Source organism: Caenorhabditis remanei, chromosome X (genome assembly GCF_010183535.1).
Source record: "Caenorhabditis remanei strain PX506 chromosome X, whole genome shotgun sequence".
Taxonomy (NCBI): domain Eukaryota; kingdom Metazoa; phylum Nematoda; class Chromadorea; order Rhabditida; family Rhabditidae; genus Caenorhabditis; species Caenorhabditis remanei.
In genome coordinates, this window is record NC_071333.1 from 14,058,875 (window position 1) to 14,074,239 (window position 15,365).

The 15,365-nt window shown below is 39.1% G+C and overlaps 1 protein-coding gene across 1 annotated transcript; it reads right to left on the minus strand.

Annotated features, from left to right (window-relative positions):
* Positions 1–396: 396 nt before the first annotated feature.
* GCK72_024795 (uncharacterized protein) lies at positions 397–11,452 on the minus strand (the record flags this gene model as incomplete). Its single annotated transcript, XM_053736051.1, has 44 exons — positions 397–495; positions 585–728; positions 778–1,160; positions 1,207–1,589; positions 1,633–1,759; positions 1,883–1,981; positions 2,029–2,160; positions 2,208–2,352; positions 2,401–2,572; positions 2,623–2,896; positions 2,943–3,080; positions 3,126–3,314; positions 3,358–3,487; positions 3,535–3,672; positions 3,718–4,002; positions 4,049–4,377; positions 4,428–4,511; positions 4,563–4,886; positions 4,936–5,121; positions 5,221–5,346; positions 5,396–5,515; positions 5,559–5,687; positions 5,735–6,178; positions 6,230–6,538; positions 6,634–6,798; positions 6,847–7,092; positions 7,141–7,392; positions 7,439–7,589; positions 7,638–7,747; positions 7,793–8,053; positions 8,102–8,230; positions 8,281–8,406; positions 8,462–8,593; positions 8,644–8,808; positions 8,863–9,039; positions 9,088–9,273; positions 9,322–9,434; positions 9,486–9,633; positions 9,679–9,798; positions 9,842–9,961; positions 10,338–10,508; positions 10,760–10,885; positions 11,113–11,286; positions 11,365–11,452. 44 exons carry the CDS (start codon positions 11,450–11,452, stop codon positions 397–399), a joined length of 8,049 nt encoding a protein of 2,682 aa, XP_053579617.1.
* Between the last annotated feature and the right edge of the window lie 3,913 nt (positions 11,453–15,365).

Below are 15,365 nucleotides of genomic sequence, written 5' to 3' on the forward strand. Positions count from 1 at the left end.
ACCATATTTTGTTGAATAAATAGTTTTCCCCCAGCTGTGGAATCCAGTGTGGTGTTGCTAGAAGTTCAAAAAGATACATAGGTATTTTAAAAGTAAGCAACGTTTTGAATATAGCTGTTAATATAAGTCGCATACCCTATACGCAATTTTCCTCAATTCTCTCTGTGTTTCTTATGGAGATCTTCTCACGAACCATATCCTGTAAACCAAAGTAATTAAATTATATAAGAGAATTTAGATCGATTTCATAAAAATTTACTTTTTTAATCGGTAATTATTTAAAAAAAACAGAATGAAGTAATTTTATGAAAAAATAGGAAAAGAGATCGAAACTCAGTAAAACATAATAAACTATAAGTAGTAACCATTAAAGCGTATTTCAATAATTGTGAATGATCAAATCCATGGATAGGAAGTCGGACATACACCACACATTCGGAAACTATGAGCAAATAGTCCACGAGCTCTTCCGTCAAAACTGCAGGTTGATGGGACCTAAAAGACCATATAGAAACAATTAAGTATAGCTTTTAGTCAGATATATGTCGGAGTTAGATATAAGTCGAAAGTCATTATTAACTCACTTCACAAGGCTGAACGTGGTCGTTCATCAGAAATTTGCATTGCCAAGAACGCAAACTTTTGATGTTGTTCAAGTCATAAGGACTTCTCATCCAATCGATGAGCTGGCTGCCAGTCACAACAAAAACGTCTTGTTTTTGAACAATCTGAAAAAAAATTGTATCAGCTTTTTTCACATCTCAGCACAAAACTCACATCTTTCAGGAAGTCTTCCAACGCGTAGATTGCACCGTTGTCAGGCAGGTAGGTCAAAAACTCGGTGTCAAGAGTCAGGACAAATGGAGCTCTGTTTGTTTTGTAATGGTTCATGAAGTTTCTCATCAACATTTTCTTAACAGAATCTCGTGAGTCGACTGGTTTCAAAGCTCGAGTCAGTGTCTTGTACCATCTTGAGTCGTCAGCTTGCATGTTTTGAATTGGAATTTCCCACACTCCACGGTGACTTTGAGTTGGACATCTTCCATCACATTCCCAGGACACCTTATGATCAAGAGTTTGCGGCCAGTAAGCTCCGCTTACAAGCATCGAGTTATCGTAAGTGAAGTTGTTCTCAGCCATCATTCCATACTGGGCGTCACCTGAGAATTATTATTGTGGATTGACCTGTTGTTTCAATAAACCTACCTCCGATGTTAAACATTGGAGCACGTGTTCCGACTATTTGGGATCTATCAACATAACTGAACTCGGCTAATGTTTCACGCATTCCCTTTTGTTCCTTGTACCATCTTTCTTTGGTTCTTCCCGATAGTTCTTCTTTAGTAATAGAATTCACTGCAATCTCATTGCCTTTACTATGCAACCAGAGAGTTTGGTCATAATTATTCCATTGGTGGGAAACAAAGAAAGTTCCTTTGATAGCACACCCATTTGGATTACGAATTTTTCCACTAAACAGAGACTTCAACGTATTGATGATTCTATCAGTTATTGGATCATCGAAAGACAACATGACCATTTGTGGGACTTGTTTTGGATCAAGGTTGTCTGGTGGGAGTTTTCCGGAGCTGTAACAATAATATAATTGATTATCTCGTTAGAAATCTGAACCTTGTACAGAAACAATCAGGAAGTTTACAAGATCTATTGCTCGGGCACTCGATTAATGTTCTTGGTTGTTGAGTTCGTCTTGCCAGTTGCTCTTGAAAAAAATTACGTGATCGTTGAAATAACAGTGCTAAATTTTAATTGATTCATTAAGTTAGAATAAGTTAGTTAGTATAGAAATATAACTTCGTGTCATGCAAAATATACAAAAATTAGTTCAAAATGATTAATGGTTAGGCAAGTCGTGCAATACATTCTCCATTGATCAGATTTGTGTTAAAGGAGCATTCACATGTTCCATAACTAGAACATGTCTGAAGTTTTCCACAATCTTTGTAACTGCTGCATTTTTCTGAAAACAAGGTATTACAATGATAAACATTTGAATAGGTCACTCACTTGTTCCGGTGTGTGCTTTCTTGATTTGAGTGTCTCTGTCCATGTCATCTTGTGGAATTACACAGTAGCCAAATACGCAAGAAGAGCTGTTTTGACAAGTTGTGCTGTTGTTGCATTTAGACCCAGGGTATGCTAAAAAGTAAAAAATAAGAAAAAATGCCTGCACAAAATGTGAATACCTGTTGAAGACAAGGCAGTTGGTGATGGTGGCACACAATCTAGTGTTGCATTTGAATAATTGGTTTTGGAACAAACACAATAACCATTTCTACAATCGGCGCCCTTGCTACAAAAACTTGTATGACATCGGGATCCAGGAAGATTCTGAATTTTTCACGTTTCAAAAGACCAGTTGTAAATTTTCACACTCACAGCTAACTGACATACACCATTGACCATTTCATGATCATTTCTGCAAGCGCATCGTCTATCAACACAGATCGAACCACCGGTACATTCTGCATCAAAAGTACAGAAAGTTTTTGGATATGATCTTGAGCGAACATTGTATCGGTCAATGAGAACACAAGATGTTCTGTCCGAGCTGAAAACATATCCACTTAGTTTTCAAGAAGTTCGTAAAATTTCGTATACCTTGGAGTGTAACCAGGGTCACAAGAGCAAGTACCGAGAATACAAGAGGCGCCTCCGATACATACAATAGTTGTATCACAGTTTTCTCCAGGTCTTGCTGTTCTTGTGAAATTAGAATTGTCGTTTTGGGGAAAGTTTGGTGTGCAAATGTTGTTGTAAGAATTACTTCCTTGTGGGCAGGTACAAACAGCGTTATTGCATGAAGACCCTCCAGAACATCTTTGCATACATGGTTGGAAAGCGCAGTTCGGATCACAGATTTGACCAGGACTCACTGTAATTTACACTTTTGTCATGTTCATCACTATATTTTGACTTACACTCAATAATTATAGCCGGAATCGCGGTTGTTACTGGTATCATTGTGAAACGCATTTCAACTATTGGAGAACATCTACCATTAGAAGGACTGAATCCGGTTGCACATTGGCATGTACTACCACTACATGATGAACCACCTGAATACTAATTTTCTGGTTTCAGATTATTCGATTCCGCTGTACCTCTACAAATGACTCCCGAATTTTGGCAACTCTGCCCGGGGAGTGCGTCACCAAGATAGAAAACGCAATTCGAACCACTGATCACTCTGTTTGAAGGACATGCACAGTAGTTGTTGATACATTGAGCATCGTTCCTACATGGCACTGTATTAGGTCTCAGATCACACATCTGACCGGGAAGGCCGAAAACTGAAAATTAAAATTGAATGGTTTATTTAGTTAAGAGACTTACATGGCGAGAATAACTGCGATGAAACAGAACAACCGTTTCCAACACACGGTGCTGGTTGAGGTTGAGCAACCATCCTCTCAACACAGTTACATCTGTCACCTATGCAAGATTCAGGTTGAGCAGAGAATCCCTGCAACAAATTGATAATTTTGAAGATTTAATATTCGATAAACATACATTTCTACACTGGCATTGGTCTTGAATGCACATTTGATTATTTCCACACTGTCTTTGGCAACTTCCGGTATCGGGAATTACTTGTTGAATACAATTGCATCTGTCTCCCATGCATGTTTCGGGTTGAGCGTGGTAACCCTGAAAATAGTAAAGGTGACTCTATCATCACGAAATCTAACTCACGTTTCTACATTGGCACTGGTCTTGAACACAAACTTGATTTGTTCCACACTGGTTCAAGCACCCCGATCCTATTGCATCGACAGATGGTTGAACACAATTACACTTGTCAGAAACGCACGTTTCTTGTAGAACAAGATATCCAGTTCTACACTGACAACGGTCGTGAATACAGATTTGATTCATTCCACATTGACGAGTGTTGCAGGAATCTGTGATTGACATGTCCACTCCTTGAATGCAATTGCATCTATCAGCTAGACAACTTCCTGGTTGCTGGTAATATCCCTAAATCAGAAGTTTGTTAAAAAAAATCGAAAGATTCAATACTTACCGGTCGACATTGACAAGTATCCTGAATGCAAAGTTGATTTGTTCCACATTGAATATTACCACAGTTGGAATTTCCCATGTTCGAGCATCTTCCATTGATTGCTCCTTGATTATTAGGACACTTGCATATTCCATCAATACATTGTGAGTTTCCAGTACATACAGTGTTAGTGATATCACAAAGTTCTCCAGGAGCCGAATAGGTGTTGATAGAGAGGCAGGTACCGTTTTGAACAGTTTCTCCACCGGGACAGATGCATACATTATTTGCGCAGACTGAATTGCCAGTGCATAAAATAGTTCCATCTTCGCATGCGCCTCCAGGAGCGGCTGAAATAAACTGTTTTCAGATTTTCAATTACATATAAACTAATACCTACCTAACTGGATGACTGATAATGTTTCACTGTTCACACACATTCCGTTGACCAAATCGTACCCGATTGGACAATTGATAGTGGATGCTGAAAGAAAAAATTGACATAAAAATTTCAATTTGAATTTTGGGCACTCACCACTAACAACTCTGTTAACCTTCCTTCTACCAGAGATACCTTTGATGTTTCTTGATCTGACTGGTGGTTCGTAAGGGTAGCATTCATCCACATCCGCATCATATTGATCCTGACACTGACAAAAAGATGAAGAACATGTTGATCCTCCAGAGCATCCGGTTGTCTGACCACATGGAGAACCAATTCTTGATTCATATCGAACACAAGTGTCTCCTTGTTTGTAATAGTCCTCTGGACACTTGCAGATGAAATTTGCACAAGTAGATCCTCCGACACAGAATCCTTTCCGACAGGACTCTCCTGGTAATGCAAGTGAAGAGACAACTAAAATGGAAAATTGGAGGGTTGAGATGAGAATCTGATTTTCGCTTACCTGACATCCTAGGAACACATGAAAAAGAGGATTGAACAAAGTTTCTTCCACATTTGCAAACATTCTTAAGACATTGCTTCTGACTTTCACAGTGGTCATCACGGAAACAGTACTCTCCCAGTTTCGCCTTCTTTTTTGGTGTAAAGCGGAGTAGCTTTCGGTGAACATCATTCACAAATCTTTTGGCTAAAAGGTCATGCAGTTAGTAATTAGGTATATTAATTTAGGGAACTCATTCAATTGTTATAATTGGTTAGAAGAAATGACTAATAAAAAGTAAAATACCTCTCGGAGATCTAACACATTTGTTTTCTTTGAGAATGAGTGGCTCATTGCAGGTACACAATCCATCTACACAGTGCGAATCTTTTTGACAGCGTTCTCCATAGGCACAAGAGGTTCCTGGTTCAGCTGAAACAAAGAAAACGGGTGGAATGAAAAACGAAAAGATAAGACTTACCAAAAGTAATTGGAACACAGAATCCGTATCTTGAAATAGCAAGTCCTGGCTTACACTTGCATTCTCCTTTCACACATTGAGCTCCTGATGGACATTGGTTGGATGCCAAACATTTTGTAGCTGAATTCAACGTAATGGAAATTTGCACTAAAACTAATAATACCCTCTATCTGACTGACACATTCCTCCCCATATAGTTCAAGACCTTCTGGACAACGACAGAACCCATTAACACACGTAGAACAGCTAATACAGAAACTCTTATCATCACACGCATGCCCAGGTTTGGAAACTGAAGAGAACAAAAATATTAATGACAGAGAAAACAAAAAATCTCACGCTTCCACTTGTATTCATAGTTTGGATTAGGAGTAACTTGAGGCGTTGGTGGCAGGGTTGTTCCAAGTTTCATTGATATTTTAATTGGAGTCAATGGAGTCCAGGTAGTTGTAGAAATAGGAGCACTAGTAGTTTTCTGCGTTTCTGTCACTGCTACTGTAGTAGATCTTAGTGGAACTGTTGTGTTTGTTGTAGTAGTTGCTTCGGTGGTGGACAAACTTATAGTCGATGGTTTCGATGTAGTTTTTGTCGTAGTAAACGACTTATGAGGGTTGATTATTTTCTTGGTTTCCAAGACTCTCAACTTCTCAACCATTCTTAATCTCTGACATTTTCCTCGATAAAGTGTGTACTCTTCTTTACAAAAACACATTCCATGAACACATTCACTGTTTCCACTGCATTCCTCTCCATTCAAACATGATGATAGTGGTGGGACAATAACTAAAACCAGAACAAAAACAACACTTAAAATCTCAAATACAAATCACAAACCTTTAATCTTAGCCACATTCTTTACACAAACTCCATCACTTTCATAGAAAGTCTCCGGGCAGGAACAGGTTCCTTCCTTACAAACTGCCCCGCGTTGGCATAGTGACAATTTATCACATTTTTCTCCAAGCTCCACCAATTTGTTTGGTTTCTCGACTTTTCTCTCTTTGGGTTTCGCAACTCTTGGAATACACTGTGTTGATCCAAATATTCTGTATCCATCTTTACAAATGCACACGTTTCGACGGCAATGAGAATGCAGGATTTTGCAATGGTCATTCGTAGTACAGATATGACCGATGAGGCCAGCTAAACAAACATAACATTTCAAAATCCACGGCACACAAAACAAAAAAATAAAGAATTCACAATCCCAAAATAGAAACTACAGTTATATCACTCACATTTCACTTGAGACAGTGTCTCTGGTTCTGCTGGTGTCACAATATTTGCAGAGCATTGTCCGTTAATATTCACATATCCTGCTTTGCAAGAACACGAGTTTTCTTGGCACAAAGCGTTTCTCTCGGCACATCTGTCGTCGCTAGTACACGTTTGACCAAGTTGAACTGAAGTATTTTCTCTAAATTGAGGAAAACAAGTCATATATCACTTACTGTAACTTCTACATCTTCCGTTTACAGAGAACAATCCCTCTGGACAAGAGCATTTTCCAGAATTACAAATTAGCCCTTCACCACAATCATCTTTAGAGGAACATGGACTGTTTTCAACTCCAATACTTTTCTTCACGCAGATATTATGCATTTGCTTGTAATCTGGTTGACATTGACACACTCCTTTGATGCATACTGATTGCCCGGTGCAGATATCTTCAGGGTTGCAGAGATATCCAGGTGTTACTGAAAATATAGTAAATTTAATAGTGTTGTGATGAGAATTCGACTAACCAGTCTTGCGGAGAACACAAACATTGAGACTTGCTACATGACCAGTTGGGCATTGGCAGTTGTTATCGTAGCAAGTTGAGTTTCCAAGACATTGATCTTCTGGGTTACATGCGTTTCCAATATTCACTTTTCTTCTCTGAACACACATCTTTTCTCTTATCATCATATCATTGACACATGCACAACGACTATTTTTGCAAACTGAGAATCCAGTGCAAGTCACACTTTCCGAACATTGCTCTCCAGGAGCGGCTGTAACATTTAATTATTTGTTTTCAATTTGAGTGAAAGTTTTTACCAATTTGTTGCAGAACGCATTTTTTGTCAATGGCATTCATATTGAGCGGGCATTCACATCTTCCACGAGCACAGTACGATCCTCCAGTACAACGGGATGTCACATCAGTACACAAATCTCCGGGATAGACAAATGTGAATGCTTTGCAAATCTGAAAATGATAATTATATGGATTAATCTCGTGAATCTATTATCTCACTCCATTGATTGCGTTCTCTCCGCGTGGACAGGCACACTTTCCAGAATCAGTATTACAGTAACTTCCCCCGTTACATACAATTCCTTTTCCGCAGGTATCTCCTGGTTTAGCTGCAATTCTTTTATAAAATGGGAACACTTCTAGAAAATTAATACCAGATACTGGGTCTACGCAAATCTTGTTGATATCCACTTTCCCATCAGTGCAAGCACATTTTCCATTCACACAGACCGAGTTTCCAACACACATCTCTCCCATAGTACATCCGTAGCCTGGATGGGCCTTTAGACGTTCACGACACTCTCCACCGATAACCATCTGAGACGCCTTGACGCATTCACACTTATGGGTTTCTTCACTACAGTAACTGTGTTCAACACATTCTTCTCCGTTACGACAGGACGCTCCTGGTCTTGCTGAAAACGTTTCTCAGAAATTAGTTTTAGTGTTTTTCTACTACTTACCTGCTACTTGCTCAATGCATACTCCATTTCTTGGTGTTTTTCCTAATGGGCAGACACAGATTCCTGCTACACAAACGGATCCACCATCACATGTTACTCCAACTCTTACACAAGCACTTCCAATTGGTACTAAAATAACTTCATTCATAGATATTCACAAATTCTGAGTTAGTACAAACCGCTGTTAGCATCATCACTGTCAGCATCTGTTAGTTGGGGAGGTGAGTTACGTGATTTGGATTGACTTGCAAAGCGAAGTCGAATTTTACGAATGTTATTGAGTGCAGTGTTATAAGCAAGTGCAGCTGGATGAATTAGGTTAGTGAAGGGTTCAAGAAATTTATTTGAGTTTAACTATACCTGCACGGTTCTGTTGGCAGTATCCATTGACAAGTTCTTGATTCCTCGGACAAGTACATTTACCATTGTAGCAAACTGACCCCTTTGTGCATTTTTCATTGTTTTGACAACTTCCATTCGGATCGCTCTCGACTAAACGTTTGTATAAAACATAAAGAATATACGACGATTGATAAACTCACTCGCTTCACACTGACTGTCCATCACATAGAATCCCGGTGGACACTGACAAGTTCCACTTTGACAGAAGCTTCCAAAGTTACATTGAGCATTTGCAGTGCATGGTTGTCCGATTGACACTTGTTTTACACACCGACCACCAACTTCTACGAGACCAGAAGGGCATCCTAGAATACAAAAAATATATAAGATGTTGTCGGAAAATTGTTTCCACAGTATACCTTCTACACATATCTCTTTGTCAATAACTCGCTTGATTCCAGAACACGATTGTGAGCATTTCATACCATCGAAAACTAGACCATTCGGGCAGCGACACGTGTTTTTGTCACACACCAATCCACCAAATGCTGCTTGACATTGAGAAGAATAGATACAATCTTGACCAGGTTGTTTTTCTGGATGTTCAATATTCGAATTCTGTATTTCCAAACTAGCTATCGTACCTGGAAGGCATTCTCCGGTAACTCCTGAGTAAACTTGTTTGTCCGGACAGGATCTTCCACATGTTCCATCTGCGGCAACTGGTAGATTTGGGGGGCATGTACATGTCTGCATGAAACAAGTTGCGTCTGGGTACGCACCAGAGCATTGGAGGTTGTGAGAACATCCTTTGCCTCCGGGTGGAATCACTGAAAAGTATAAAATAAGAGTTAAGTGGTAAGAGTGGTACAAAAAACCTTCTCGACATTCTCCAATTTCACTAATGAAAATGTGACCTCTTTCTTTGCAGTCGTTATTAACAAAAGTGCATCCATTGCTGCTCTTTTTCATTCCGTAGACACATTCACATCTGTAGATTTTTCAAGAACGATTTTCTGTGTCCTAGTGTGAAAGTACGTACCTCATTTTCAGACAATACGCTCCAGGCTCCAATGCTGAGCACTGTTGAGAGTATTGGCAAGGTTCTCCCGGTTGTTGAACTGTCATACATACCCCAGCTTCCCGGATGTACGTTTGACCAGCTGGGCATGCCACGGATGATTGGAGAGCTGTAACAAATCAAACTGTATGATGTTAGTTACTAAGTTCGTTACCTGTTGAAGTAGCAATGCATGTTGTTCCCGTGTTCAATGCACCTTTCACACATTTACAAACGGAGTCACAAATGGCTAATGGGTATCCTGCACATTGATTGTCATAAGAACATGTGAGATCTGAAATATCCATATTGCAGATATATTTGTGTGATCTACAAACCTGGTCCAATTTGAAATGCTCTTGGACCATCATAGTTTCTCCTTCTGAAAAAGTTTCCGCGGAACTCGGAACGGTTGATTGATCTGTGATCTGCCATGATCTCATTTTGCAGCATCACCTCTGTAATTGATGTAATGACGTAATTTACCAATTTCCATTGTTCACATTATTTAAACCTCACCTGCTAGAAAGCATACCAACCATAATAAGCGCATTCTGGTTTGAAAGGGTTGTCAAACCCGGTGTTTGACAAGTTCAAAAAGCTCACAAAAATAAGAAGAGAATAAGAAGACGGCGGGGAAAAAGATGATTGCAGCAAAAAGATGAACGAAAAATGAACGAGAATCATATGACACTGCGAGTTATCTTTCATTTTTGCTATGATTGATAGACGTGGTCCCTGGCAGCATGCATGACTCATCCTAACCTAGCGCCTGTTCTCAGTTTATGACTTTTTCACTTTCCTGACACTTCACTTCATATTTTACTTTCTCACCATTTTGAATTGGAGGATGATGAGCTGCATGCTCGTTTGATACGCAGGTTTGTTGAATTGCAACTAGCCCAACTGGACATACACAGTTTCTGTGAACATCACAGTTTGCACCCGGGAATCCTTTATTACATTGTATGGAGTCTTCGCATCCATGTTGTCCCGGATAGACCACTGAAATGACGTCATGTGATATTTCCGGTTTCCAGAATTTGTTTGAACTGTTGACTTTTCCATGGTTAACATCAAAGAGCCTCCGAAGACTGATAAAGTCAACAAATTATGCTTCTGCTCCTGTCACCCACATTAGAACTCATTTGTCAACAGATTATTTGACAAACAGTTTACTTATTTGGCTACTTGAATTTGACCGTGAAAGGGAAAGAAGAAAGATGAGCGCCTTTTCTCTCGGCTTACTAACTCACCCGGTTTGCATTGACTGCCGACATCAACATGAGTGCTCAGGCACATACAAATCGAGAAGGAAGAGCAAAACTCTCCGGGTCCGTGGCATTCGCCACCGCCACGGCAGTGTTGTTTGAGTGTCTTACCTGAAAGAAGAGAATAGAAGGAAATAAAAAATGAGATGAGAAAAAAAGAAGAAAAAGAGCGAGGGATGAAAAAGGAGAATATGAATGAGATTGGATGGCTTGCTCTTTTTTCTTACTCGAGTGTTTTTAAATCTGACCTAAACGAGGCAGTACTACTTGTTCTTTTATTTATATTTTCCATTTTCTTCTCCCTTGTTGTTTTCATTTTTTTCGATTTAACCACTTACTTTTCTCGGTGACACATGCTCCGTCGATGGCTTTGTAGAAGCTGGCACACATACAAATTTCATCGATACATTCCGCATTTTCCGGAATACAGCGTCGTTTTTCATTTGTCAGACAAGGCTGGCCAATCAAACCGCTTGTCTTTTTAGCAGAATGTACCTCATTTATTAGAAGAGCTGAAATTTTGCAATTCTTTAAGAGCTTGAGAATAATATCACTATCAGTTTTGAATAGTATCCTTAAAATGTACTAACCTGTTATAGAGTAAAATAGTAGCAGTCGAATCGTCATGATGTTTTTGGTACAACTGTCGGACTGTCGACCATCCGAATACCGCATCATTTGTGTCTTTTGCCGCGCGGCCCCTTCAATCGCCTGTTTTCTTTTCCGCTCTCCAGATTTGGCGTTGTGTCGGGGAAAGCGTTGTCAGTAGGCGAGACGGTTCTGTTTGATCACCTGAAATAATAACAACGTGAGCACTCGCCCATCACAATTTGCCGCAGAGAAGCTACTGGTCTAACGATGACCAGTACTTGTGTGATGGGCTAAATTTGTGATGGTGACGGGGTTGTCTTTGTTGAAACAAGGTTAAAAATAGAATTTCATGTTGTTTCATAATTTTGGAATGGTTTTGCAAAAGAACAAAGACATGGTATGAATGGAAGGGATACATGTAATGGGAATATTGAATACCGTAAAAACTGTATTAGAGCGACATGTCGCTCTATTTTTCAACCGCCTTTCAGAAAATTTTTGTGGTTTCAGAAATTCACTGAAATTAAACGGAAAAGCACTTTCTGAAAGTTCTATTTGTTGATCTAGAGGGTACTATTCACGCTGCATTTAATCAGAACCAAGAAAATACAATGGGATAATCATATTTATGAATCCTGAGTAAAGACGGGCGTCGTTCTATTAAAGGTGTCGCTCTAATACAGTTTTAACGGTATCTTGAAAATTGAAAATGTGCCAACTTCCGTTCTTGTTAAAAAATCGGTTTCTGAATAGAATAGAACACTACCTTTCTGTTCGGTATAATTTGAGTGTCATATCAAGGGAATTGGCAGTAATTGTGAATATTTACACAAAACACCACTAAGAAGTTTGAACTTATTTTTCAGCATCGTTGAAACTAGGAAGCCGTAATGTTGCACAATATGTTTCACAAAAATGGCGAATGCCTGTTTTTGAAAAAAAAACATGAAAAGTGTTGTGCGCAGTTGGCAGCTCCTCTATTATCACCATTTTGAAGTTTGAGGGCATTGACTGTTTGTTATACTTTCATATTCAATTTGAAAATAGTTGCGTCTGACATTACTCCGTCCCGAGAGCTTGAAGGGTGTTTATAAGCATGTTTTCTTGAGAGAAGAATACACCTCTCAGGGTATTAAACCATAATAACAATTCACGGATGTACAAAAATCTATCAAAATAACCCAATTTGTGTTTTTTTTTATCCACAATCTCATTGAACATATGCCGCATTCTAATTGTATATACTTGTCATTTGAAGGGCCGGGTGGAAATTAAAAAAAAATGTTTGCACCTCAAAAATAATTTCCAAGTGCTTTTTTATCACTGAATTCACTGTAGAACTAATTAAATTTATCAATTCAATCGAATTTTTGCACGAAATGCCCCAAAAACCGCTTTTTCAAAAACAATTTGCTGAAAAACATGTTTTTCGAGAAAAAAAAGTCGCTTCACCCGCGCGGACCAAGTTGTCCGGGCCGGTGATAATGTGGAAATCTGCCCGGCCCTTGACAAGTATGTAATTGTTCTTACACTGCAGTCTATTTATTCCTGAAAATGTTTGAAAACTTTAACTTTCACTTCTAAATCTCATATCCAAAAAACATCAAGCCCGATACTATATTCTTTCCCAATAACATCTTCCAGCGTTCGTTCTCTCCCACTTGAATACGTCATCAAAAACCAACAAGAAAGTATGCCAATGCACCTGTTTGATGAGCCTAGCCAACGCAATAACCTGCAGTTACGTCATCGGTCGACGGACCACTAGAGCTTGGGCAGACCGTTTATTTTTATTACCTGTGCTACGTTTGAACGATTATATTTTTGTGCGTTGTATGGTTATGGTTAGGCTCGTCATTCATTTGGTTTTACTTTTGTTTAGTGTCTTCAGAATGCAATCTGTTGCAGGCGTCTGGTATACATTTGTATATTGGAAGAACGTTTTTTTGCACTCGTCAGAAGCTTCCTCCACTTTGTAATAACTATTCTGTTATGTCAACTAGTAAAGTTCAGGGATCTTCTTTTCTTCCGACATTTCCCATTTCCCAAAAAAGAGCCCCCATCAGTGTTAATGCACATCAATTGTGTGCTTGACTCCCTCCTCTTTCTGGTGGATTATTGGAGACGGCGACTCCAATGAATTTTTCACAAAATTGTGTTAGTGTCTTTTTGTGCCTTCCTTTTTTGTTCATTTCTTGTTACTATTTCATTTTCATTCCCATTTTATATATTTTGTTAAAGGTACCGGCTACAAACAACATGACTATTATTTGAGACTCACTAGTTGGAGAAGCCTACATATAAACAACAGTGAAGTCCTGACAAACAAAACAAGGACGAGGACTTCTTCTTTCTTCGGCTCCGCTGGTGTTATTAGATTTGTGAGGGTGTCAAAAGTTTCTCTAATTTGAGATGTAGTTTGAATGGAACAACTTTGCAAGTCTAATGTTGTCAGAGACAAGATTTGAGTAGTAGGAGCAGGTTTCTAAAAAGTAACATTTTTAAGTTCTAATATATCACATGTACTTCCCGGAGTTCGGATGATCAGAGTAATCATGCCGTTTTGCAATAATACTCAATCATTTTTTCTTACATCAATGTTTGCGAGAACCGTACCCTTTATACCAACACCTACTCCACGATAAAAGAAACGGTCCGACCCCCCCCCGGAGTCATCACCGAGTTGTTTGCATAACCTACTTTGCTGCTTTTTTTATCTACCCTTCTCAATATTACACCCAACGTCAGTCTCGTGGGTGTGTATGTGGACCACCATCACACGGAACCCCTTTCTATTGTGTGCCGGCATGCGGTAAAATTGCTGGCCAGTACTCGACAGGTGTTCTTGTCATTCGTGTGTCGTCTGCTCCATTCGACAACATTTGATGTGTTCTTGTGCTCGTTTTCAAGCTCGTTTTGAATTCTCATTTCGGTTTTTTTCTCGCCCATTGAGAGCATTGCTTTCACCTAATTATCATTCGCTTCTTGTTCTTACTCAGCAATTCATAAGCCAGTACACTTTTTTTATTTGACGCATTTCCAGGGTCGCCTCCGTTGAAATGCTTTAGTCGTACAGTAGTGAATACCCTTCTTCTGGACTTTGCCTAATCCCATTTTCAAGAAAACATAAATTAGTTGATTCATAAAAAGAAAATGTCTAACATATACGTCTCAATTATCTTAGCATTTGCTTTCAGCTCATTTTTCAATTTCTTGTTTGACGAATTTCGTTATTTCATTATATATGGTTTTTATTTCTTTCGATTCGTATTTCTGATATTTCGATGCGATGCACATTACAATTCAACAACAAAGAAACAGCTATGCGAAAAATTTGCATTGATAAATGTGATAAACAAAAAGTGAGAGATACAAATGAAAAAGGTGTAAATCTTGAAATCCTCACCACTTCAATCCGATTTCCATCCGATCAAAGCGTCTTGTTGCTCTCTTCTGAGCCTGAGAGGGCACATGCCTCCACTAATGTTATTTTTCCACCAATCTATAAACATATCCCATCATTCTTTCTCGCTGGGATCTTCTTCTACCCCTTTTCATTTTTCTCATATCCTTTCGGCGCCCTCGCAGTCATCTCTCTTCTTTTTTCTCTTCTTTTTTCCACTTCTTTTCTTATTATCACAAAACTTTTTGCTGGTCAGCTGTTTTGTGCCCGAACCCAGTCAGCAGCGCGTCGTCTCCCATCCACCGCATCTATTGTCATTATCTCTAATCCTTCGGTCGGGAAGGGTCCGTGCCGATGCATCGGTCGGAGGCCCCCCAAGGTTTACACACACTAGCCCTCATATATTTCGCTTCGGTAATTCGTTTTCTTTCTATGACACCGCTTTTTGTTAGGGTCCTCTTTTTTATTCTTCTTATCACTTCTCTTCAAATCAACTCCTGTTTCAATTTGACAGTCTACTTTTTTAAACAAAAAATACCAACAAAAACATCAGACCAGTAATTTTCAAAAATATATAAACTGAGCATTCCAGTAATT